This window comes from Arvicanthis niloticus, chromosome 18 (genome assembly GCF_011762505.2).
Source record: "Arvicanthis niloticus isolate mArvNil1 chromosome 18, mArvNil1.pat.X, whole genome shotgun sequence".
NCBI classification, from domain to species: Eukaryota; Metazoa; Chordata; class Mammalia; order Rodentia; family Muridae; genus Arvicanthis; species Arvicanthis niloticus.
In genome coordinates, this window is record NC_047675.1 from 48,459,728 (window position 1) to 48,486,471 (window position 26,744).

The window sequence follows — 26,744 nt, forward strand, 5'->3', positions numbered from 1 at the left end:
GTTTGTGGAATCAAACACGGTGACAGCTTGCAGGCAGAAATGCTGCTGTTCAAACAGCCCCCTACAGGCACTGGTCAGGCGTCCCCAAGCCAGCAGAAGACCTTGGGTGGCACCTGTCCCTGGCAGGGAGGAGCAAGTAACCACACAGCCAGCTACCAGGCAAGTGGCTTTTTTCTTTGGTTTATCTTTTGAAAGCCAGTGGATCCGGACCCATAAAGTCTACTCCTCAGAACCTGCCCGGCGTCCACAGTAGCACGAGTCAGGGATGGAAACGAGATGCGTTTTTCAATGAGAGACAACGGAACCCACGCACACGGTGGAACATTATCCAGTTTTAGAAGCTGGGCGTGGTGCTGCACACTCAATCCCAGCATTTAGGCAGCAGAGGCAAGTGGATCTCTAGAAGTCTGAGGCCAACCCGGTCTATACAGGGAGTTGGCGGCCAGCTAGAGCCACACAGTAAGAACCCATCTGGGTGATGGATAGAATGAGGGGCAGATATTACTATAACCAGAAGAGCCTTGGAAATACAAGCGGTTGCCAAAATGACACACTCTTGTGTCTGCATTGCACACACACACACACACACACACACACAGTCTGCTCTGCACACCCACACTTGCTTGCACACATGTACACAAAGGTCCCCACAGCCCCGCCTCAAAGTCTACGTTGTCCATTGTCTGTGCAGCAGCCATGCCTAGGTACCTTCTATAAAGCCACACACAGTGCCTCGCAGACAGGCTGATGGACTTTGGTAAGAGCTGGAGGTATCCTCTCTGCTGGATGTCTGCTACAGACTGACCAGGTCCTCGGGCACACAAATGGTCACATGAGGACCCCTTCTCAGTCCCACCTGGCACACAACCGGTATCACTGCCCCATGATTTCTGTCTGTGCTGCAGGGCCTCTAGACTCTTCACAGAGATCTTTCTCAGCTGGGAGGAAAACCTTGGGAATGCAGGCCACAGTCCTCCCTGGCAGTCCTCCCTGGCAGTCCTCCCTGGCAGCTAAACCTCTGCAAGGCCACCCTGGGCCCCTGGGTACGGTACACCCTGCGGCCCACACCACATCCTTAGAGCCACAGCAGTGAGTGACAGCATCATGTCCCCACCCTGAGGCTTTCCTACTTGAGAAGCTCCAGGGTATGCCTTACGAGCCTTTCCTGGTTTCCCTTCCACAAAATGGGTGTTCAAAGGGTATGGCACACAGAGTCCCAAGGCTTGGCTCCATGTTCACCCGCTGTCTCCAGGAGAGGAGAGCATCTGTGCAGGGGACCAGGCCATATTGCTCACTAGAACAAGAGAGCAAGCATTCAGCATGGAGTCATAAAGAGAGCAGGGAGACCTAGGTATGGCTACCTGATGTTCACATCTACCTTAGACCCAGAGATGACCCTAGGTGTTAAGAGTGGATAGGAGAGTCTGTTCCCCCAACAGACATATTTGAAATCAGAGGCACAGAGAGAGCAAGTACTTTGAAGCATGTCACACAGCTGTAAGTCCCCGAAAGCCAAAGTGTTGTCCCTTTCCTTTCTGAGGACAGGAGAGAGATTCCACAGATGGGTACCGCGCCCCTCTCCCCATCTCTTGCCACTTGCCTTCTCTGGCTGTAATATGGGACCTGTCACAGCCAAATCAGGTTTTCTTTGGGCGGTCTTCTGGATGATCCAGTGGGATGCACTTCCTTCTGATTCCTTGTCAACCTTGGCTACTGAGATACTGTCCCAGGGAGTGTCAGGGAATGTTCCCCTCCCCTCATGCCCTCTGTTCCCCCTCCCTTGAGTAAACTGACTATTCTGCCTCCCCTGTGAGGGGCCTCAGGATCTGCCTGGGAGACTTGGAGAACAGGGGTAAACTGGCCCTGAGAGACTGAAAGGGAGGCAGAGAAGGAGGACACTCAGGAGCTGCAGGCTGTGCTCTAGGAGTCTTGGCTAGGAGGCTTCTTCCTTATGGCCAAATTCATCTTTGTTTTCCCTTCCCGGTGACATCTGGCTTGCCCTGAGGTCCCACGAATTATAGAAAGTGGGAGCTTGAACTTCTGTTTTATTGCCTCAGGAAGTGTGCTGTCGCTCGAGGGAAGGGGCAGCCTCTGCCAAGCTGCTCTCCACCTGGTCTGGCTGAGCGTGGAGGTGGCAACCAGGAACCGAGTGCTTACCGCTCCCGTAATCCTAGGTACGCACCCGGATGCCAGGCTCTGCCCAGCCTGCTGGGGCCGACGGCCATCTCTACCAAGAACTAGCTTCTAGACCAGAGAAGCTCTGCAAACTTGCTCTCACGCCCTGCTCCAGTCTGGGGACCTTGGAAACAGAACTGTGTCTGCTCACTGTGCCCAGGAAGGCTAGGTGATAGGCCCACCAGGATAGGAAGTTCACTCAGCTTGGCTGAGGACCTTGGGAGCCACAAGGGCAATATAGCAAGTGACTGCTTTATTGGGGGTAATGACTGAATCTCATATCCCTGGTCTGGTCTAGAGGCTGGACATCCTTGTAGAAAGGAGCCTTAGACCTGTGGCCTATCCCCATAGAGTCCTGCACCTCTCTGGTCCCCCAAAGTCCCTCCCCTCTAGGGGATACAGCTGGTCAACCCAGATATATACAGAACCTGCATGGCTGTTTGCCAATTCACTCACTGGGTCAGAACTCAGGGGAACCCCAAGTGTCCATCAGCCATCCTGCATCCAAAGAGCCTCTCCAAGTCTGTAAAGTGGGACAGTGACATTGGCCACCATTCTGGTGTTGCTGTGGGGATCCAGTGAGACGAGACAGGCCAGTGCTGGTCTCAAAGGTGAGGTGGGTTATTTCTGTCATCCACCTCTGCATAGCATGGAGCAGGCTTTCAGTCCACAATGGCAAACACACTCCAGGGTCAACTGTGTACAGGCGGAGTAGTCTCTGCAAAACTCCACTACTGACCACCTTTAGGGTGTGTGTGTCTGTGTGTGTGACACTACCCAGTGGATGTGGATTTATCCTGTAGTGGGTTTGTGTCCTTTGTAATAGTCAAGCACTGTCCCGGTGGTTTCCAGAGGGTTTTGAGTGATATCCAATCCCCTCACCCAGTACTATGAGGTCTGAACCAGGGTGGCTCGGCTTCACGAAAGCCAACGACACCAGCAATGTGGCTGAGCAAGGGTTGTAAGGCAGCTAGTTATACCCCACTTGCCTGAGGCAGCCCAGTAGAGGGCTCCCCACTCACAACACCGACCCTGGTCACTTGCAGCCCTTGGGATATACTCAGAGTTCTAAGGATGCTGAGGAGAAGGCTCCTAGGACACAGGCGGGGGAGGCTACAAAGCTGGGAGGGGCTGGGCTGTCATCAAGCTCACCCCAACAAGTCTGTCTGGTTGGGCATACGGATCTGGACAGGACAATGAGTGAGCTAAGTTCTGAAGATCATAGTCACTGCTAGAGAAGATGTTGTGGCCCTGCTGTGTAGCAGGCAGACCTAGAGTAGAACCGGCAAGTGCAGGGAACAATGGACAAGCAAGGAAGACCCACAGAGCCAGTCCCCTCGCCCCAGGCACGGCCAGCCCAGCAACCTGCATGCCGCTTGTCCTGTGCTGGATCCTATGCGCACCCGGCATACACATGCACGCCCGTGCAGGCATGAATGAGCCAGGTGGGTGGGTTCTCTTCCCTCCCGGTGGTGGGGGATATCTAGATGCATTTAATTCACCACCATCCCACTGGTACGTGGGAGACTGAGGATGAATCAGAACCCCCCAAACTCATCCCGCTTACAGTGCAGCAGGGGGAAGGGAAGACCATTCCAGAAGGTGGTGGGGAACGCCTCTCCTGACACACCCTCCCCGTCTCCATCAGAAGAGGCTGAAGCTAAGCCTCCATAGTGGACAAACCTACTGGTTCAGATCTTGTGGCCCAGTAACCCAGCATTTCCAGATCCTTATGTAGGAAGGAAAACGAGTCTCTTTCAGTCATGCAGAAACGAGAATATGTGGAGCCCAATCAGAGAGATTTCCTGGAGGTGGTAACTCAATTACATGGATAACCCCGTGACAGAGGAAAAACCTGACAGGGACCTCAAGGGCTGCTGGGTGGCCCACAGCAGCCACAGAGAATCCTGCAAGGAGCTGTCCAGGGGTGTCTTCCATATGCCAGCTTGGGCTTGGCACACAGCAAAAGATGGTGGTGTGCCAGGTACACATGGCCCTCCTCTCCCCTCTCATCAAGATCACAGCACCTCCCAGGAGAGTGGATTCCACCAGAAAATCAGTCCTAACGTGATATTCTCCCTTCCCATGTCTGTCTAGCTCCCAGGCAGCACTGAACCACATCTGTTCCTTCTGTTCACAGGGTTCCTCCTTTTTCTGCTTTTCTCTCTCAATGCACAAGAGTGGCTGTGACCCCCCCCCCAAAAAAAAAAAAAAAACAGTCCCAAAGGGCAGCATTTTCTCAGCATGGTGCTCTAACAGTGGGCTCCCAGTGCCAACCGGGGACAGCCACATCTTCTGGCTTCTGCCCTTCAATGGACCGAGGTGGGGTGACATCATGACCCCAGGCTATCCCTAGCAGGATCCCTCCATGCACACAACCAGAAATCTCTCACAGGGCTTTCCTACCTCTTCCCAGGCCAGGAGCCAAGTGCATTCTGGCCAGGTATGGCTGAACTCTCTCAGACCAGCCCCTGGGGTCTTGGAGAGATGAGAGAGTCCCAGCCTTGAGAAGTTTCTGAAACCTTCCAGCAACTTGCAAGGGCACTGCCAGGGCACGGTGACCGCTCCCTTTGTCTCCTGCCAGCCCCATCCTCTGAGTGGCTGCCTGGGAACCTCCTGTTTCTGAGCACTGGGAGGAAGCACACACCCAGCCAGACATAATGAAACCACATCCTGGCCTCAGGATAGGAGGGACCGGTGTGACAGTTACTGGGATCAACCCTACAAACAGGAGCATGCGATCGGCTGTTATTTTGAGGAATTGGGCTCTGAAAGTCAGCTTCAGCTCACATGATCAGATAGTTCTATTCATGGGGTAAGGGATCCATCCAGAACTGTGGTCAAGAAGCCCAAACACACCAAGTTCGGGGCTAGGAGTTGAAAGGCAGCGGCTCAAAGCCAGGAGCTGCCAGCCTGGCTGCCTTCTGCTCCACCTTAGTCAGCCCGACTCCGGCTGAATCTCCAGCCATCTGTCCCTCCGCGATGCTTACACCTCCTCGCACCTCCTCCCCGCTGTTCCCACAGCCTGGCTCTGGGCCTGCCCTACACACAGATGGACCGTTCCCAAAGCCTGTGAGAAGGATCAGAGCCGGAGGCTGCGCCTGCACCTGGCTGTCAGGACCCCAGGGAGGGCGGTCAGGATCCCCTCCCCACCATCAGGAAGGATGCTCAGCCCCAAGGCCCTAATGACTGATCCAGGGACCAAAATAAGTGGGGGAAGGGCTAGAGAAAACAGCAGACCCTCTCCTGCCAGCACTATCTCCTAGAAAGGCTGCCCTCCGGTTCCCCAGTCAGTCCTGAGCCCTGTCATTCCGGCTACCAGTCTTTGTCAGGAAACCCGACATCCCAGGGGACGCTTGTGGGTGGTGGTTGGGGAGCCCACACTTCCCCACCGACTCAGCTCCTACCTAAAGATTAACCACACACACTCTGGACAGGTCAAGCTGTCAGCTCACCTAGGGTGGCTGTACTCAGTCAGATGAGTGGGCAGAGTTGGCTCCACCCTGCCGTGGGCACGAACTTTGTAAAGTGGCGGGGCTGGAGCGGGGGTGCACAGCGAGGACCCCCGGGACCGCAACCACCGGCAAAGTAGGGTGACAGCGGCGGCGTTGAACGGGGCAGAGGCGGCACTTACGGTCTGGAGCTCCAGAGGACCGTAGCTCTCTCGCAACCCGGCTCCCGAAGTGGCTTTTCCTTCTCACTGGGTCGCCACCTCCATAACTTGGGGGCGATCCGCACGCTGTCTTCTCGCGCTGCGCGGGGCTCAGGCGCGCGGCGGGATCGGGGCGCGCGGGGCGACCGCCTGGGCCATGCCGAGTGCGTTCGGCCCCCAGCGCGGGAACAAAGCCCGCACGCCGCCCGGGCGGTTTCGGCCTCGGCGGCCGCCGGGTCCAGCCGCCGTGCCTTCGGCTCTGCTGCCGCGCGCTCGCCCGCGCGTCTCACGGAGCCCCGCGGCCCCCGCCCCGCGCGCTCCGCCCCCGCCTCCCGCGCCCCGCCGCCGCTGCGCCACCTGCCTCCAGCCCGACGCCCATCGCGCTCGCTCCGCCCCGGGGCGCCGGCCGCCGGAGAGAGGCTCGGTTCCGTGCGCCCCGGCGCCGCCCAACGCCCAGAGCGGCTCCCGCCTCCACCGCCCGGGTGGCCGAGGGGCCCCGGGACGCGCCCGGCGGACTTGGCTATGGGGTCCGACTCAGGACGTAGGGACCTCAGGAGCGCCAGGCCGCGCGTGGGACTCCCGTGCGGATGCAGGAGAGCGGGGCCGTGGAGTGGGAGCGGGTCGAGGAGTCCCAGCGCGTAGCCAGTGCGTGCGGCGCGGGGCAACCCGGTGCGGGGCGGACTCCTCGCTGTGCGCCCCCGCCCCGCGCAGGCCGCGCCCCGGGAGGGCGGGCGAGCTGAGCGCACCGCGCACACCCACCTCGGAGCAGTCGCAGCCCGACGGCGTCGCTGCTCCCGGAGCCGCGGTGTCTACTCCGGGACGGGAGGCGGGCGCCCCTCCTTCGGCCGCCGCAGCCCCCCCCCCAACCCCCTTCGCAAGCCCTTCGGGGGACCCGGGCCACCAACGCGTTCTGCCGGCAGGGGGCGCGCTCCGCCCGCCGCGCTCGGCCTTTGGTCCCCAAGGCGCCAGGCGACCTGAGGCAAGTGTGGGCTCAGGATCCCGCTCTCCCCACTGCCATCGGGGCCGGCGTTCGCATATGCTTTGCATTCGTTTGCATATCATTCATTTTAATGTCAACCTGAGGAAAAGCCCCCAGCCGCTGCCTCTGCTTGTCCGCGTCCTACTTTCTCTTCTTCCTCTGATCCTCCTCCCCACCCTCTTCCCCCACTTTTCCTCAAGGCGCCTTGCCACAAGTCCCATGCGTTCCTCTGGTTGGTACATTTGAGCAAACTCGCTGCACTGCCTTCCCTTGCCTTCCCAGTGTTTCACCCACTCACACTTTGCTTCTTTGAGACTAAGGAGAGACCCAGGGTCACAGTCTGCCAGACAAGGGGCCAGAACTTCAGATCAGCGGGGCCTCGATTTTCATCTCATTAGACACAAATCTGCATGCGAAGGATAAAAATCTAGCATGTGCCAAAAAAAAAAAAAAAAAATCTCCCTTTCTTTCCAGGCTTGCCATAATGGTTTGTTTTTCCCCAGTCGGGGTTCACCTCTGCCTCCAGGGGTGGGATCTGACCTCCTGGGTCTCCCGATCTCCCTCTGTGGAGAATGCTGTCTCATCCTAGTCTAGCACCTATAAAAATGCCCACATTTTCAGATCTCCCTGGCCACATGTATCGATCTTTTAGAGGAGTGGAGGGTCCCGAGTCCATTTCACAGAGGAATGTGGATCTAGAAGGGTCGGCTCTATGGCTTGAGACTGCAGACTTTTTATCCCAGGCCTATGAACACCAGGTGTATGACTGCCAGCATGCCTTGTGCACCGAGAAAGCAAAGGACAGTTCTCTTTAGAGATGCTGTCGTGCAGAGTGGCCCCAGCAGAGGGGCCTGACAGCAGAACTCTTAAGCCAGTCTCTGGGAGTTCAGCCTGACACAGGAGCTGGACCCTCAGCTTGGGCTGCAGGCTTTCCCACCTAGCACTGCTGGGTGGAATGTTTGTTTTGTGGTAAGCGGCCAGTGTGTGGTTACACTTAAGGATGGAGGTACAGAATTCAATGTGACAGGCAAACCTCCTGCCCAGGAAGCTCTCCTGAGCCATGGCTACTGGACGGAGGCCCTGAAGGCTCTTTTGTATGGAGTGGGCAGGCCCCACTGCCGCATAGTCCCTATGAGTCCTGACAGTCGTTGTACCTCCATTTTCCACTAGCTGGGAAGCTGTTTCCAGAACCTGTTTGTTACTGAAAGAAGCTAAGTCTCTTGCCCTCTTGGCCTCCCTGCTACTTCATGAAGTACTGGTTCCCTGTGGAAGTGTCCAGGTCTCGGCTCTTAGGTGCTCTCGTGCTATCTTATGGAAGCTCTCAAGCCACACTGTATAAACAGTCCATCTGCAAGACACACACACCACCTCAGAACAACAAAGAATCGGCAAGCATCTGGGATCGCGTGGGCACCTTAGAGGCAGTGGATCAGGAAATCAGGTGCTGCCTGAAGCTTTTTACTGTTTATTGTCTATGGAGACAGGGGCTTGATTCAGTTCAAAGGGAGCTACTTTCTCTTGCTTATGACATCCTGGTGTTCCCCAGTGAAGTCATCTCTCTGCCTTTATCTGGTCCCTACTTCCCACGAGGCTGTGCCTGGCCAGGCTCACAATCCAGAGCTGACACCAGCTTTGGCTTGCAGCTGGGGGTTCTCCTTGGAACAGAAACCTCATTCTCTAAGGAGAATGATCTCAATGTCCTACATTTCCAGCTACACTTGGGTTGCTCCTGACTCCCCAAAAGGGTAGCACCTCCCTTTCTCATGGCTCCTAGCTCAGGGTGACATTTTTATGGTGGGCACCATCATTAGACATTTAAGTGAACACACAGAATATGCAGTTCACACTGGACCTCACTATAAAGGTGAGTTCTGTTGAGTAATAGTGTCTCTGTCCTCTCCTCAGTCATTACCATGGGACACTACCCATGTTATGGGGACCCAGGGGCAGTTCTGCCTTCTGATCAGTCTTTCTGTAAATCCAAATCTGCCCAGAAAAACTTGGTCTATTTATTTTTAAAAAGCCGGGAAGACAAAAATATAGATATCAATGACATTTTAAACATCCCATGTAAATAGTAAAGGGTATGTGACACTGAAAAGGCGGAGGGGAATGGGCGCTGTCTGGCACCTGGATTTCTTCACAGCTCCTCCTTCCATGATGCACATTTCGATTCTGTCCGACAAGGCTTATCTAGGTGCAATCTCCAGTGACTATAACCCCAGCATTTGGGAGCTGAAGCAGGAAGATAGTGAGTTCCAGGCCAGCCTGGGCTATATTGAGAGACACTACTGAGAAGGAAGAGAGTGGAAGAAGGAGGAGGAGGAGGGGGAGGGGGAGAGGGAGAGGGAGAGGGAGGGGGAGGGAAAGAGGGAGAGGGTTGAGATGAAGGATTCATGTGGTCAGGTTCTCTAGGTAAAATGATGGATCATGGTGTGTGCAGATCCAGGTAGCTGAAATTCCAGTTCTAGGCCAGACAGAAAACAGCCAAGTCACCTGAAACAGTGCAGCTCTAGAAAGAACCACCTGCTGCCTCCCTTCTGTGTTGAGGTCTAGGTGCTTCTCATAGACCCGCTTGGCAATGGTGCATTTCTGCAGATGAGGAAGCTGGCCCTGGGAGACTCAGGTCTTGTGGTCGTGGCTGGGATGGGTTACAGCTTCACCCAGAGACCTCCACCCTGTTTGTTCCCCACCTGACTTCTGACGTCTCTGGCTCAGCCTCAGCCCCTTGGCTGCCCCACTGCCACCTAACCCATAGCCTCAGGGCCACCTACCAGCCAACCACATGACAGTCTCAAGGAAGGAGGATGGACAGACAGATGGCTGCCTCTGTCCCTTCCACATATCAGAGGGAACAAGTGTGAGCTTTTGGCGAGACGACTGTTGTCAGAAGGGTGAGGGGCGGAGTGGTTTAGATGTGACCTTAGTGAGCGGGCTGGCACTGCACACACTACAGTAGCTGCAGCAGATTCCTCACACTGGCGACTCCCATTCCACACTCAGAACTCTCCATATGCACTATAGGATCCTATAGGATCTTCCTGAAGCCAGAGAGGAGAGGAAGCTTCCACAGACTTCTCTCTCTCTCTCTCTCTCTCTCTCTCTCTCTCTCTCTCTCTCTCTCTCTCTCTTTCTCTCAGAGGGACTGATGACATGCACCTCCCCTGTCTGCTAAGACCCCTGGGATGAGTTGGCTGGACTCTGCATCTCTTCTGTATGCAAAAACAAGATTTGGAAAATCACAGGAGCCGATGGTATAGACGGCTCTGCAGGAGTGCCCAGGGTGATGCTTGTTTGTGGGACACTTTGGCCATTGTTATAAAGAGACTTAAGACTAATCCAGAAAGTTATACATTAGGATTCATCTACCAAAGTCTCTACCGTTCTTGACACTATCTAACAAGGAGGACGGGAGGACCCGTCACCCATCCTTACTGACTGTGAAACAAGATACAGAACCTTACTGTGCTATGGTGGTCTTCTAGTGAACAGAGGAGAAACGGGTCCAGGCTCTGGCGCCAAATGAAGAGAAGAGAGCAGGCTGTAGATTAGGGAAGACCCAAGAGGATGCCCTGGGAAAGAGGGGCCACAATAGTACCATGAGGCTGAGTGGCTTTGCATGTCCCTTGTGTGCCTGCTTTGTTTCTTCCATTTTGGAACTTTATGTACTGTGGGAGCCTCTAAGCTATTACTTCTTCCCTACACTGTCTTCTAGGATGGAGGGTGTGTGTGTGTGTGTGTGTGTGTGTGTGTGTGTGTGTGTGTTTGTGTGTGTGTTTACAGGGACTGTAAGCCCTGGAATCAGTGGGAACCACAGCTATACATGTGTCAAGAGGTCCTGTTTTCTTGTCTTTGCTCAGCTTCAGATGAGACACCGCCAAGCACACTTGCGGCGACCAGTTGACACACATGCCAAGGAGCAGGGGTATGATCAAATACCATGTGATGTCCCCAGAGATGTGGAGTTCTCTTGCAGGCTATATCAGGGCCAGGTCCCACTGTGAAAAAATATACTATGTATTTCCCAGTTCACTTGCAAAACTAGACTTCCCATAGCTAAAGACTACAGTGTGAAGAAGCACAGGACGCTGTGAACACGAGGAGAGAAGAGTGTCTGAAAAGGTTGTAAGTCATCGAAGCAGCTCAAGAATAAAACATTCGACTGTGTAATGGTGGCAGCTTCTGCACTCCCCGGGGGCTTGAGTCACCCTGAAAGATGAGAAACAGGCTGGGACACATGCCCAAAGGACTAAAGGCTACAGGACACCAGGGATGAGACAGCAGAACAGGGCCGAGGTCGTGCTTAGTAAAACCCTTCTCTCAAAAACATAAGGGGCATGAGCTTGATCTCCAGGACGCATGCTTAACAACAACAACAACAACAACAACAACAACAACAGGCTAGGCATGGTGGCCAGTGCTTGTAATTCCAGCATTGGGGGTGAGACAGATTTCTGGTGCTCACCAGAAGCCACTGAAGCCCACATGGCAAACTCTGGGTCCATGAGAGACCCCGTCGCAAAAAGAAATAATTAAGACAGCCAAGGTTGTGCTCTTGTCTCCATAGGCAGCCATACACACATGCAGAGAGGATGGACGGATGGATGGATGGATAGACAGACAGATACATAATAGATAGATGATAGATGGATTGATAGATAGGTCATAGACGAACTAAAAACAAACAAAAATACAGATTGGAAAAGTGTGTGAATAAGTAAATCCCACCAGAAGATAGAATCCCCCAGGTCAGCTGCTTGTCCACTCCCAGCCTTAAGCTGGGCCCCCTGAACCTCCTTCACACCATGTTCTGCTCCCTCCCTCTTCACGTGTGTCTGTCCATGGCCTGCCTGTTCCTTGCTCTGCTCTGGGGTCCTGTTGGGCTGCGTTTCCCTGCTTTGCAACTCCTGGAATGCAGTACCGCTGCACACACTCACAAATGACTCCAGGACTTCACCCCACTTCACGCCGCTCCCCAGCAAGCGTTCTAAGCGTTTACAGCTTCCTTTCAGAATACACGTGCTTTGTTCTACTGTTCTGTTTGTGCTTTTGTGGGTAATATACACACATACATACATACATAATAGGGTAATATACATCTATCCATCCGTACATCCGTACATACATACATACATACATACATACATACATACATACATTCTTGCTATTTAGCTAGTCTTATGTGAGCCTAGTGCTCACTATGTAGTCCAGGTTGGCCTTAGACTTGTGGGCAATTCTGTTTCCGTCTCCCGAATGATAGGATTACAGGTATGCACAACTGTATTGGCGCCCCTGGTACTGTTTTTGCTTTTGAATTCCAGCCTGCACCTCACCCTAATCAATGGATACCCCTGCCCTGGTACCATCTTAGCAACCCCAGATCTGTGTCTTCTGTGCCTATGTTCCTTGACCATATGTGGGCACTTGGTTCAGAGAAGGAGGGAGGGTGACCACCTGGCCACTCACGGTCCTTCCCTGGGATTGTTTTGACTAAAAGGAAAAGACGCATGACTCTGGTTCTACAGGAGAGGTAACGGCAGAACCGCCCAGGGCCATCTGCTGAACCATGAAGGAGAATGGACAGAGGAGGAGGGGGGCTGGGCCTCCTGTCACAGATATGTCTGCCTGACTCCCTGGAGCTGGTTTCTGTCACTTGTAGCCCCAGAATCCTGAATGGCCCACACCTGGCTGTCGTTCTACTGCACAGTCAGAGGCGAGAGGCTCTGGTAACCCAGTGTCTGCTATGATGGGAACAGGGCTTGCTGGGAGCACATAGCAGCCACCACAGCTCATCCATCAAGCCCAGGCAGCTGATGATCTCCCGACCCACAGTGTCTGCCGCTGACAGGCCGTTTGTTATCACCGAGGCCAGACCTGGTGGTGGGAGCTTCTCTCTCCATCCATCTCCACATGGGAGAGTATGACATGGGAGGCTGGTGCTGTCCCCTCCAGCTCCAGATAAGGTCCAGCTCCTGAGCTGCCCCCTCCATATCCCACCAGCTCCAGTTCTACAGACAGCCTATCTAGAACATTTTACAGGCGTACATTCTCCATGTGGGTCCTGCCCAGCTTCAACATATCCCCTGGGAAACCTTTCTCTCTCCTGTCCCCATGATCTCAGATCTGTGGGTCCTCCTTGATTCATAGGAGGTCCTCAGCATCAGAGCTTGTGGCTTCCTGCCCCCACTGGATGCTGAGGTTCATAAAATGTCCAGACCCATCAGCACTGGGCCTCTCTGCAAGGACGGTGCCATTGAACAAAAGTGACACAATAAATAAGTATCCATGGATCCAGCTTGGCCTGATCTATGTCAATCAGTGTCCCCACCTTCTCAAGCAAGGACAGCACTGGAACTGGTACCTAGGTTGGGAGAGTCACTTCCTATGTTCCCTATACTGCTTGATCCCCTCATAATCCCAGCAAGTGACCCAGTAAGTCCACAGACTGATCCTGGACTCCCAAGAAAAGGGAACGGGTCACGGGTACTGCCCTGAGTCTAGGGAGAGAGGTTGAGGGTGTTTATCACAGTGTAAAGAGACCTCACAGCTCCCCAGACAATTCATTTAATTTTGCACATAAGGACACTGAGCCTTGGAGAGGAAAAGGTTCAGAGGAACCTGCAGCCCATACCCCCAGCTCTCTAGGCTATACTCTATTCTACCCAACTTCCCTGCCCCTCAATCTTTTAAGACCATAGCTTCTTTAGGCCAGAAGGGTCTGTGGCCAAAGTGGCCAGGAGTTTCTGTAGGGTTCTTATGTCAAATGACCCAACATGCTCAGGGAAACACCATCCAAAGGGATACAGGAGCTACCCCACCTGCATAGCCTTGCCTTATTGGGGTACCTTGCAGCTGTGATGATCATGTATCAAGTTGTGGGGCTAGAGCTGGGTTTCTGGGGTATTACCTGAGGGGTCAAGACAATGGCAGAAGATTGCACCATCCTCTCTTGCTCTGCCTAGGCACCCCCATATCAATGGGAGCACAGAAAGGACCAGAAACAAGGGCTGAAGCTTGGACATTGCCGCGGCGGTCACCTCATGGGAGGTCACATTAGATTGTGTGTTTTGTGTCCCGTGTCCTTCTTAGGGTTTCTAAGGGCGCTAGGGACAAGGCCAGTGGTGGAGCAATGATGACAGTCACTCTACAGAGAGTAGTTATGCGCCTGGAGTGCTGGCCCTGGGCTCCTGTGCCATTCACCGGATGTGCTGAGGACCTGGTAATGTGTTCGGTGGGTAGCACAAACCTGAGGTGTGGGGGAGGGCAGCAGGGAGCTGTGAATGAGCTGGGGGCACTTAGACTCGACACTTTTAGACCGTGTGACCATCCAGGGACAAGGCACCTGTCACTGCTTTTCAAGGCCCAGGACCATAATTTCTGTCTATTGAAGTTGTAATTTACCGCTGGGAAAATAAACATTTGCGTTTGTTTGGCTGACGACATCCTATGAATGTTAATCCAAAACCCTGGGTTTTGCTGAGGGGCTGACTTGCCTCCCTCGCCTGGTCTGGGCTTAGTCCAGCCTCTGCAGCAGCCTCAGTTCCCTCCCTGTCTTGAGGGTGCCAGAGGGTATGGGTCAGTCCAAGGACACCACCATCCTGGCCAGAGCTGACTGTCATACCTTCCTATGTCCCTAGAGAAGCTGTCTATGGGTCTGGTAAAGTTTGGGGGTCCCATTTGGGCTTATAGGGACACTGTCTGTATGGGCTGATGTTGGTTGGCAGGTGAACATATGGAGAATAGGATTAGGAAAGCCAGAAGCTGGGGAGGGAGGCCCGTCCCACCCCTGTGTAGTTAACAGCTGGGGCTCTCCCTCAGTGCGTGTCTAGCATTTTAGGAAGAAGGTCTGTTTCTGAATACCGAGCTGTATGGTACAATTAGCTTATGACACATGTATAAGATAAGCCTCAGTGTGTCATAACCATTTCCAGGTGTCTCCCACAGAAAGCTTCTGCCTCAGAATCTGGTACCCCTCCTCTAAAACCCCCATCCTGCCACCAGCTTCAATGCCCACAGTCACAATGGGTGTATGGACAGGTGTCTCGGACTAAATAGAAAGAAGAATGTGAGAGGAACACCAGCAGTCTGCTCTGTTTCCTGGGAGCAGACACAATGTGACCAGATGCCTCATGCCTCTCTCATCTCCATGACTACCTGGCCAGGATGCACTGAGCGCCCTCACACTGTGAGACAAAGCAAACATTTCCTTCTTTAAGTTGCCTTTGTCCGGTATTTTGTTACAGCAACTGGGAAAGTAAGTAACAAACCCTGGTACTCACAATGTATCTGAGCTAGCCTGGAACTTGCCACCATCTTCCTGCCTCTGGCTTCTGAGTGCTGAGATTATAGGTGTTTTACTACCATGTCCAAGTTCACCTTAGCCTCAGACACATAGTGCATAACTGTGCCACAAATCCGAGGCCTGGAGCACCCAGGGATGAGTCAGCCTGGAATAAGGGTCTCTTGGGGGCTCTGATGCCCCAGTGGGGGTGTCCAAGGCCAACTGCTTATCAGTACCACTTGAAGATGCTCGGCAGGGACTTGCCTTTTTCCCGAAGAGCTTTCAATCTACATGCATGCCTGGAGACCCAGCCTTTGTCCTTGGAGAAGGATTCTAGTCAAGACTACTCCAGAAATGTCTCTACTCCTTACCACTCTCTCACAGCCTGCCAGGTAACACTGTGGACTACCAGGCTGCACCCCCGACCCCAGATTCATACCCATCAATTCACAGGGTGTAAATGGAGTCAGAGCTTGTGCAAGGGATAGTGATGTCTCTCCATGTCCAGGGCAGTGAAGGTAAAGGTGAGAGCCAGATCATAACGCTATCTCCTACCTCTCTGCCATGACCACTGCCTTCACTGTGAGTATCGTGTAAACAAAGACCTAATGAAGGAGACACGTAGGTGGTGGGGATGGCTTCTCCTCAGACAGGTAAACTAAAAAAGAGGCATGGCCCACCAGATGGGATACTAGCTATCTGTGAAGGAACCGAGCACTGATACACCACACATGGGGGACCCTGAAAACATGCCAGTAGGTGAAAGAAATGGGAAGTGCTCCCCGCAGATGACACATGATCTCTTTGATAAGAGATGCCCAGAGGGGGCTGGAGAGATGGCTCAGTGGTTAAGAGCACTGGCTGCTCTTCCAGAGGTCCTGAGTTCAATTCCCAGCAACCACATGGTGGCTCACAACCATCTGTAATGGCATCTGATGTGCTCTTCCGGTGTGTCTGAAGAGAGTGACAGTGTGCTCATATATATAAAATAAATAAATCTTTAAAAATAAAAGAGAGACATGTCTAGAACAGGAAAATCCAACAGAGACAGAGAGTTAGTGGTGGTCAGGGGAGGAAGGGACAAGGAGAGGCAGCCAGGGGAACAGGGCTTCTTTTAGGAAGCAGCAAATGTTCTGAGAACAGACTACACTGACTCTAGCCTGGGAGTGGCAACTGAGGCACACCGTGAGAAACAGCTGGCTGATCCCACCTTAGTCAAAGTGAAGCTGCAGCAAGCACCTTGGAGCCACTGGCTCTGTGCTCGAGGGTGCCCAGGGGGTACAGCCTCCTCAAGGCTAGGTGACCTATCTGAGGGGGAGCTCTGGGTGTGGCTGGGATCTAAAATTACTGCAGGGCCTGAAACTGTTGGGGAGAAGCTGAGGGCAGTGTGGCTTCTGGGAGGAGAACTATTCCAGGAAGGAAAGGAGAAGTTGTCTTGGGGTGTGTGTGCACCGAGGGCCTGTGGTAGAGCCTGGGGGTGGGGTGAGCAGAGGCAAGGTGGAGGGATAAATAGACCTTTGGGTTCTGGAACTTTATACTTTTGTGTGCCTCTGCAGTAGACTTTAATGGTAGAGAGGCACTGCTCCATAGCTCAGACGGGATACTGAGTAAGGCAGTCTTTGTGCCTGGTACCAGCACATAGGACCATGGCTCTGGTAAAAAGGTACTGAATGGACCATACACAATCTACAAGTAGCTAGTCTACATCTAAGAATCTTCAAGAAAGAGGATGGAAAAGCAGACAGTATGAAGATACCTGGATACCAGACGGTATCGTTGCTCTTCCAACTAGACTGTGTGCTTTTGGGCTTTTGTTATGTGGCATCATGTAAACTGTCTAGTCCTGGACTAGGCTATCTGCTATTTTCAGTTCAAAGCCATCATATTTATTTATTTATTTATTTATTTATTTATTTATTTATTTATTGTTTTTTGAGTTTGTTTTTCAAGACAGGGTTTCTCTGTGTAGCCCTGGCTGTCCTGGAACTCACTCTGTAGACCAGGCTGGCCTCGAACTCAGAAATCCGCCTGCCTCTGCCTCCCAAGTGCTGGGATTAAAGGTGTGCGCCACCACTGCCTGGCATAAGCCATCCTATTTAAATCATGGTCTAAATTCTTCCTGAATAGAGTATAAAATGTACTATAAAAGTGTAAGATTCATCATCCATGCATCCATCCATCCATCCATCCATCCTTCATCCATCTCTCCATCCATCCATCCATCCATCTATCCATCCATCCATCCATCCATCCTTCATCCATCCATCCTATATCCATCCATCCTCCGTCCATCCATCCTACATCCACCCATCCTTCATCCATCTATCCAACCATCTATCCCATCCATCCATCCACCTATACATTCATCTATTTATCTTCTACCCATCTATTCACTGATACAATCATTGTCAACCACCCATCCACACCATCATCCTCTACCACTCCCTATCCATCTATTCACCATCCGTCTCTCCATCCTTTGTACATATTCATACACACATCGTACATACATCAAACATACATCCACTCTTCTGCCCATACTCCACTGTGTGACCTCACCGAGGTCCTATGTTCAGCCACTGTTTCAGAACAATACTTGACACAAGATGCTGACTTGGATAACAGTCCCTGTGTGCTGCTGCTATGATACTGTCCTACCTCCTATGTCGTGTGTGGCACTTGCCAATGCATGTTTTTGTGTGGCATGTGAGATGCTCTGATCTCGATCCGTATGATTCAGTGGTGAAATTGCAAGCATAACTAACCCATGAAAACTCCGGTGGACACTGGGCCATTGTTGTCCACTAAAAGAGAAACAGCCCAAGTTCTTGTGAGGCTGAGCTCACACCAAGCTAAGTGAGGCCATCTTGTAATTATGCAAACAAATCATTTTAGAGACCCTGTGAGTCCAAAGTTAAGAAGTACCACAGAACCACTGGCTTCTGGAATGATCAATCCCTCCCCTACTGACCAACTGCTAACCATGGGCTGTAGAGGGAAGGCCTGAGCCTTTACAGAGAATCCACAGACAGGTCAGAATTCCCCTTGACCACCCACACAGTAGAGTGAGCAGCCTTTCTTCATCCGGCTACCCTAGGGGCAGGGCTGAGGTGATCCCCACAGGCCACTACGTAGACTTTCCCAGGTCCCTAAGCATAGTGTGCACTTGCCTGCAGTTTCACCTCCACCAGCTGGGTCTCCCTGAAGTGACTTAGCCAGGAGCTGGGTAGCAGGGTACCAGGGTAGGTTACCCCACGCAGGGTCAGAAGACATCTGTGAGTAACCTCCAATGAGCAGAGCCTGATAATAGGACTGTGTGTCCATAGAACGCTTGGCTCCTCTCCCACCTGCTCAGCACAGCTGGGCATTCTCCATGAATCTCCCACACCTGGGCCAGGCTGACTTTGGCTCAGCCTGCCCAGCCTCGCTAGGCATCCAGCCCACTTAACACCAAGTACCCAGTCCTTCAGGTCTGAGGAACTGTGCCGGGGCATGCAGGATCACCAAGAACTCTTACTGGGCACTTGGGTGGCACAAAAATACCTTTCTGAATGTGAACTGTGGCTTATGGGGCCACACAGACCAGGGACATATCTGCTGTTTCCATCACCACCCTTTGAGTCCAGCCTCTTTCCCCTGAGAGCAACACCCATAGCCACTTTGGATCTGGGCCTCTGCTAAAGACCGGTGGCCTCTGTGTTTGGATGTAGGTACAAGGAAAGGACCCTTATGTGAGCATCTTTGTAACAGGGGAGTCAGGGGCTCAATTCTCAACAGGGAAGCAGAGAAAGAACATGTGGGGCTATGTGGCATGTCCACCCTGGGGACCAGCAACCTCCGTGGGAACCTGCACAGAACAGCAGACAGCACAGGACGTAATGCTCTCCTCATGACAAGTTAACACTATAGTGTCTGGGAGAAATGCTGTAGATGAAATGGGGGCATCAGAGGGTTCTTATGCCCAGCTGGGTGCTGGCACTGCCCACTTGGTTAGCTTGCATGGATCTGGGGGTGGGGGTGGGGGAAGCCAGCCAGTTACTGGCCCCATTTTACAATGAGAAAACTGGCTGGGCATAGGGATGTCTGCCTGATATCAGGAGCATTAGAAGGCTTTCCCAGAGCAAGCAGAGCAGATGGAGATCCACAATGTAGCTGGGAAGGCAAGCCCCAGGGTGTGGCCAGAGCAAACACAGGAGCCTCAGCTGAGCTCCACTCCTTTCCCTGAAGGTCCGTGTGGAAACCATATTCCTTCTCTCTTCATAGGATAGAGCAGCGAGGCACAGCAGCTGGGGCCATGGGGGTGCCAAAGGACTTTCTAAGGAACTCTGGATTCTGGTAGAAACATACATGCCCAGCAGGCCTGCTGTCCTGGGAGCACAAGTACACTGGCCAGAGGCTGAAGTGAGGGGCGCCAGTGGCGGCTGCATAGACATAACACGGGGCCTTTTGACCCCCTCAGCCAGTCCTCCACCTTCCTCCTCCAGAGTCGGGGCTTTCCAGATACTCAGAATGCACCTGGGTTGGAGGGTGGGGTGGACTCCCAGTTCCTCCTGGCTCTGGCAAGGCCTCGTGGCTCCTCCCCAATGTGTTCAGGATCAGTCATGGTGGGGTGGGAGCTGAGAACCCTAGGAAGCAATGAAGGAGAGATGGGGCTGAGATGAGGGGACCAGGCCCTGTGTCAGGATGGGCCTTTCCTCACCCAGTTCCATTCCAGGCTCACTAAACAGGCTTGTCACCGTCTGCGTCACAGTCAGGTGTGGGAGCAGGTGGAACAGATTTCCATCTTTAAAGCTTGATCCACTTTCACACTCTACATACAGACCAGGAAGCCCCGCTCACCAGAACATAGACTAATGTGTCTTTCCCTTTGCAGGCTCTCTGAAGCTGGGAGCACAGAGACATGGGCTAAGTCCGGTCCATGGAGCTAGGACACAGGGTGAGCTTGGCTTCAAGAGGTCTGAGTTCAGCTCACTAATCTAGAACCAGCTCTGTTCGCCTGCCTCTACCCTCATGGGGCTTCTCAAAAGCTTCTGGGGTTTCTTCTTCCTCTGGCAGAAAAGAAGCCTTTGGTCCTTGCCCCTCCCAGGGCTCCATTCTAGGGAGATGCAGAAGCAAACGTGAACTTCGGTAATGAGTGAAGACCAAGACAAGGCTCCCAAACAGAGAGGTCTTCTCTCAGGGTGTTATTATTGGGCCTATGAGGGCAGCTTTGACCTAAGGCTATTATTGCCATCAGATACCAATGTTATTTCTGCCGTCAGCCGGCTTCAGAACATGCTTGGCCTTCTAAGAGCAAGAAAACCCCTGTAGTAGTACCTTAGGGTACTGCTGCTGAGACAGACTCCCACACAGAGGAGCCAGTGCCAAGAGGTCCCTTTCCTAAGATTATACCTCACTTCATGTTTTCTCTTATAGATGAGTCCCACAGAGAGGACCCTGAGTCCACCCTGGCCGGGACTTGCTGTTTGAGTGTGGGCAGGTCTCTGTGTGCTGGTGTTCGGAAGGGAGCATGGGTTGGGTAGGTGATAGCCTGGTGTCAGCTCACACCTGTGCAGACAGGCATGTCATTTCGCTGGTTCTGTGTCCTCCTCTGTAAGCCACGTGGTGATAAAAGGTAGGAAAATGAGGGGCCAAGCTTGAGCGAAAGCCTACTGTGGTTCTTGGGCCGCCAAAGGACACCACTGTTCCCTGTATCATGGCTGCCTCTTATATCCCTCTGGGGAGATGTCCCTCGACTGGAAGAGGCTACTGTGTCCCCTGTCCCTTTGCCTTGGTGGAAGTTGAGACCTCCTTCCTAGGAGGTTCAATGTGCCTCCAGGCTCTATCTCTCATCTAGAATCTAGGATAGCCTGCTCTCATCTTGTCAGGACGCTGGAGGCCAACAGCAGACACAGCAGAAAGGATACATTCCTGCATCCACGACCAAGAAGCCTCTCTCTCTCTCTCTCTCTCTCTCTCTCTCTCTCTCTCTCTCTCTCTCACACACACACACACTTGCTTTGCATTGTAGCCCCTGGTGACATCTGCCGCTTGCATCTAGGGACACTTACAGCCTAAGCTATGCTTTGTGAGCTTGTCACCGCTGTACATTTCCGCAGACAGTCCCCTTCCTTCCCGGTGCTAGGCACACCCTTCTGTTGGTCTAGACAGCCTGAGACCCAACCTTATGGAGCCAAATGCAACTGAGAGGGACGGACAATAGGACAATATGCCACAAATAAATTTAGGAAACACCACAGGGCTGATCGGGTAGAGGAACTGCAAGGACCAGCTGCTGGAAAGAATGTGCAAAGGCCCTAGGTGTTTACAAAGCAACCAGATGGCCAGAGGCCACACAGCACAGGAGGGAGGGATGAGCTAGACACTCAGGGTCATGGAGCCAGGGGGCACCCCGAGAGTGCCTGTGTTTGTCAGATCCATCATCCTTCTAGTGGACAGCAAGCAGCTTTGCTCAGTTAAGAGAGTAGCTAGAACCTTCCTGGGCACCGTTCCTGTCCTGGGTGGACCTCCTGGGCTGGGTAGACCTGCCTCTGGGAATTTCATGGAGAATTCACCAGCTTCTGTGTGGTTGATCAGCAGGCTGGCAACAACTCCAAGCCTCCCAGGGGTGGGTAGACACTATCACTTTTAGAGAGACCACTCTCTCTCCTCCCCTGGCTTCCCTCACGGAGGTGGTAGATAGTTCTAGAAGGAGCACAGGACAGGCATTCCCTCCGAGATCAGAGAGGAGAGGCTTATCTCGGTTAGCGTGCCCACCAAGCTTTCTGCTTAACCTGCAGTAAGAACTGAAAGTTGCCCTTGCCTGAGGAGTAGTCAGCGGCTGTCCCCTCAGGGACACTTTCCCTAGGAAGCTGGACTGGACTGCGAACACCCTACTCATATCTCCATCTTCCTGGCCTCTATCTTTGTCTTACTGCTGAAGACGGTATGTGGTGTGGGGATGACAAGGCTCTCTCCCAGGAGGAACTGTCTTCTTGTCCCCAGGACAGGGGCAGAGAACATTAGCGTCTACAGCAGAGGCCTTTGCCCTACCTAACCTGGACTGGGTGTGAGTGGATGAGGGCACTGTTAACAGCTCATCATGACGGCAAGAGGAAGAAGTCACGTGGTGGGCCCCTGTGAGCCTCCATATTCTCTTCTGCTCACGCTGGGGTCTCTGCCTTTCTCCTTTTGCCTGGCTTTTGCAAACTGTCCCTCATGATGGTCTATCACTTTTCTGTGTGTGTGTTTCTGGCTTCAGGATAGGACTGAGGGATGCCCAAGGCTCCGCAGCTGGCCCTTTCACTCCAGAGCTGAGCTTGTGGGGCTGCCTCATTTACCACAGGAGAGATGCTTGCACTTAAACCCATACGTCCCTGAGTCTAGGCTACAGGCTCAGCAAAGCATGCTGGGTGCTCTTGGGAGCCTCTGTATCATCTTCTGCTGTCTCTGAAGGCACAACCCCACACAGAAAGAAGTTCCTGAGACCACGTGGCCAGCAAGTCAGTAAGAGGTAGATGTGGAAGCAGGACGGACCACAACCTATTGCTTCAGGCTTCTGAACACATCAGTCCTGAGTAAGGAGGAGAGGAGCTGGAGGTTGAGGGTGGAACTCAAGGTCACAGCACAGGACCAGAGCTGGTGAGCCCACCAGGAAGGTCTCTGTGAAAGGTAACTTTGGCACAACATGGGTCAGAGGTCATCTTTCATTTCACACAAACTTGAGTCAGAAGCCACCATCCCCTTAAGCAGATACCGGTCAGAGGTCACTGTTACTTCACACAGATATCATCAAAGGTCACCTCATTTCAGGCAGATGTGGGTGAGAGATCACAGTCACTCACACAGATTTAGGCCAAAGGTCACCATCACACCAGTAGACGAGGGTCAAAGGTCACTGTTAGCTCTCTGCAGATTCCCAGGAGCCCCACGGTTCCACTTTCTGGGACAGGTCACCTCAGGCATTTTCTCCCACATTAGTCCTTTTGGGAACCTGCCTCCTTAGTGAGTCACACCATCCCTGGCAAAGCTGGTTCCCACCAACAAGCACAGAGGCTGGGCAGCCCACACGGAAGCTAAGTGTGAAGTGGGAATATTCGTGGGCTTCTATGCTGGTCTTTACTGTGACTACCCCGAGATGGTCTCTGTGCCCCTGGCAGCTGGTGCCCGTGGGATCTGCCATGAGAGTAAGGCTCTGGTTTCCCGTAAGTGGCAGCTTCAGTGTACAGCAGACCTGGACAGCACCCTCCATCCATCCTGCACCTGGACTAGGATGACTGAAATCCCAAGATTGGTATCCTTACCAGAGAGGAGCCTTAGAAGGATGCAGGCAGAGTGTTCAAGACTACCATAGGTTGGGGGTACCTAGATCTAGCAGGAGCTGGAAGAGGCAGGCTGGATGCTCTAGTGGAGGTGTGACAGACCCTCCAACAGCCCGGCCCCTGCCTGTGAAAGAACCTAGGGTCATTGTTTCAGCGGTTCCAGGGCTGTCTGCACAAGAGCACCAAAATGCATGGTCCCAAGTCACTCCTACTAAATGACCCAGCATCTGCACAGAACCTGTGCGTGTGTCCCATGTGTGCTGGATGGCGTGATCTCTAACACAAGTAGACAGACCTATAGGAACAATCACAAGAGACCCAATTCAGACGTGTTTTTTCTGGAGTGTTTTCTATTCAGGGTTAGTCAAATCTATGTATGGGGAAGGGGCTGAGTTCAGTGGTAGTCTGGTGGGAGGAGGAGTGGGAGGAGTGGGAAGAGGAAGAAAGAGGAGGAAGGCAGAGCAGGGAGACGGAGATAGGAGAGAGAAGGGGTCGGGGAGAGGAAGACGGGAATGCTTAGCGCAATCCAGCTGTCCCAGAACCCCAGGTGTCCTTGCTGCCAATGTCCCTCCTGCCTCTTGGGCTCCTCCACTGACACTCTCTACCTCCTGCTCAACGAACTGGACCCCATGTTGTTTCTCTGCGGCCACACCAGCAATCTTTACTTAGTTTCTCCCCTATGGGGGAAGGGGATAAGACCATCTGGATCCTCTAGCTCCAATGTCTGTGGGTAGCGTTCAAGGTCTCCGTATGCGGCACCTTCCTGGCCCCACTCCTGGGAAGCAAGCCACCATCCGATCAAACCTCCAAGACCCACAGTGCCCATGCTATGTGCACACAGTAGGTGCCTAATAAACAGGAGCCTGCAAACACTCTACCTGATCTGCTTCTGCCTCTGGGGTCTGCAACAGACAGAAAGGCCATTCCAAGGGGTGAGGTGGCCTTGCGCAGTGCTGACCCCTTGTTCCTTTCTCTGTCACAGGGATGATGAAAGTCCTTGCCCTGGCTATCCACCTCACTCATAGCCCTGCATGTCTCAGCTCACAGCAGATTCTTACCCTGTTCCCCTTAACCACGAGCCCAGCTTAGGGTGTTCTGTGTGTTTTGACTTTGTAGGGCAAAGGTTGTTGCCAATCAACAAAGCCAATTAACCCATGTTCTGTCTCCAAGATTTTCAGATTCCTGGAGGGTTACAGACAGCCCAGAACCTTCTTAGCCAAAGTGGCCCAACTCTACGCTGCCCCTGGTGGTGCTTTCTGGCATTGCAGAGCTCCACATGTATTTACTTGGGTGAGGTTTTTAGGGAGTTACTGGTGAGTACCAAGTGGGAACATTATACTGTTGGGTGGGTATTCTGTCAGAGATGTACACAGACTGCTCTGGGCATCTCCATCCCACCAATAGCACATCCATATTGGAAGCACAACCAAGTTCACACACCTCTCGTGGTCCTGAGCTTCAAGGGCCATCCGAACTGCTCTATCCAGACCCCACAGTGATCTTTCTCCCACCTCCAGGTCACTTCTTGCCTTCCTCCCAGTCTCAGAGGACCCATGTGGGAGACTGGGATAGGAGGGAAGAAGGATCTGGCCTAGGGCTAGAAGCAAAGGGGACAGATTTGGCTGCAGCTCTCAGGGTGGTGGGACTATGAGAACCTCCTCTGTCCGGGGCAGGTAGTTGCCTTGTACACAACTGCAGGGTAATCACGCCTGGGTCTGTGAACAGGCATATTCTCCCGGGTGTCTCTGAATCCCCTCACCTGGCAAAAGCCAAGAATAATGCATCTTGCTAGGGAACTGGGCCACATATACCTGGGCACCATCGTTTGAGTCCTGCATGTTTCTGGAGACATGGGGTTTGGATGTCTGGGCCTTGGGAAGGCTGCAGATTTGGACGGGCCTCATGGTGGCTCCCTCTGCAGAAAAGGATGCCGTGGGCCCGGGATCTGGATGTGAATTTGACTACCACAGCACAAGCACCACGGGATTCAGAACTCTGGGCTCAGGCAGGATCCAAAGGCTGCCTGGGGTGTGGCCATGTGACTGTGGCCATCAGGGATGGCGCCACCTGCTTGCATCTCTGAGTCCTTGAGGTTCTTGGAGTGGGGAGAGAGATGTAGGGGAAATGGCAGCTTGCTGAGTGCCCCTCCCCACTCCCAAAACCAGCAGCCCCTGAGGATGAGACAGGTCCTCATTTCCCCCACTGCTCTGATAGAAATATTGCTTCTATGCCTGAGCCTGCACTGTCCTGTCCCTGATCTCCGCAGCTAACCTGCACTGAGGCTTTGCATTTAGAAGCATCTGAGAGGCCCCGAGTTCTAGCCTAAGCCCCCACTGTAGAAGACACAGCTCATTCCCTCCTACACAGAGCCATGCACCTGCCTCTGGGTGGGGCCAGGACTCAGGCTTGGCAGCTGCCACACTCTCTCTTATGGGGCCACCTGCCCCAGCTGTGAGGGACGCTTCCCTGTTGTTGGTGGTGGGGGACTGTGTTGATATTTGAGGTAGGTCAACAGAGCCACGCTGTCAACAAAGCTGGGCACACGCACACACGGCAGCTTGGAGATGTCACCTTCCTGTCACCTGCTCCACCTGTCCCAGCTTCTGTCTCTTTAATCTTCCCCATTCCCTCCCCCAGCCTCTTACCTGGGCTTCCATTCTGAAGACCCCGGGGTCCTGAGAGGAGTGCCCCACTCTCCAGGGTGGTGGCGGACGCCTGAGACATGGAGCTGCAGATGGAGGAGAGGGAGACTGATGGGGGCCTGGAGCTGGAGTGAGCTGGCTGGCCTCCAGAGTCCACCCTGAAGCACCCTTTCTGATTTCTTGGGGTCTGGAAAGAACAGGAGGGGTGGAGGAGCTTTGGTGTCTCCTAGCCCGTGCTTCTGTTCCTCAGAGGCTCCAGGCCCTCCTAGTCCCTACAGCCAGCAGAGCTGGGTTGTGGCCCTGGACGGAGGGTGGGAGGCTTCAGGGCCTCATGTGACACGGGGCGGGCTTGGGGACAGCATGGGGGAGGTCCTCCTGCAGCCTTCAGGGGTGAGGCAGCCAGCTGTGTCGCAGTGATAATGCAGTGGGGGTCGGGGGCCTGCAGCTGTGCCCAGTGCTTCCTCGGCAGGAACCATCTGCCTGGTTGCCGGTTCTCTCTCCACCATGCCATTCCGGTCTGACTTTCCAACAACTTCCTCCTATCCCGCCTGTAGCCCTGAGACCTCCCACTGGGCCCAGTCTGGTGTGGCTCATGGAGTGTGTTTCCTCCACCCTGGGGTAATATCCATCCTGGCCAGAACCTCTGGCTCATCTGTCTATCTTCCCATGGGGCATAGCCCTTCCTGTGGCCTGGGAGGTCTAGAGACTCCACCCA

General features: G+C 53.5%; 1 protein-coding gene across 5 annotated transcripts in view; it reads right to left on the reverse strand.

The window, feature by feature from the left end:
- Cbfa2t3 (CBFA2/RUNX1 partner transcriptional co-repressor 3) overlaps positions 1–26,535 on the reverse strand; it is a 72,946-nt gene extending 46,411 nt beyond the window's left edge. For 2 of the 5 annotated variants that reach the window (XM_076915998.1, XM_076915996.1), the window contains exon 1: positions 26,033–26,535. In XM_076915998.1, the coding sequence (XP_076772113.1) occupies positions 26,033–26,111 (79 nt within the window). In that variant the 5' untranslated portion in view covers positions 26,112–26,535. Of the gene's footprint in view, positions 1–5,809; positions 6,122–26,032 lie in introns of those variants that run through there. The other 3 variants (XM_076915999.1, XM_076915997.1, XM_076916000.1) reach the window with 2 other exon arrangements.
- Between the last annotated feature and the right edge of the window lie 209 nt (positions 26,536–26,744).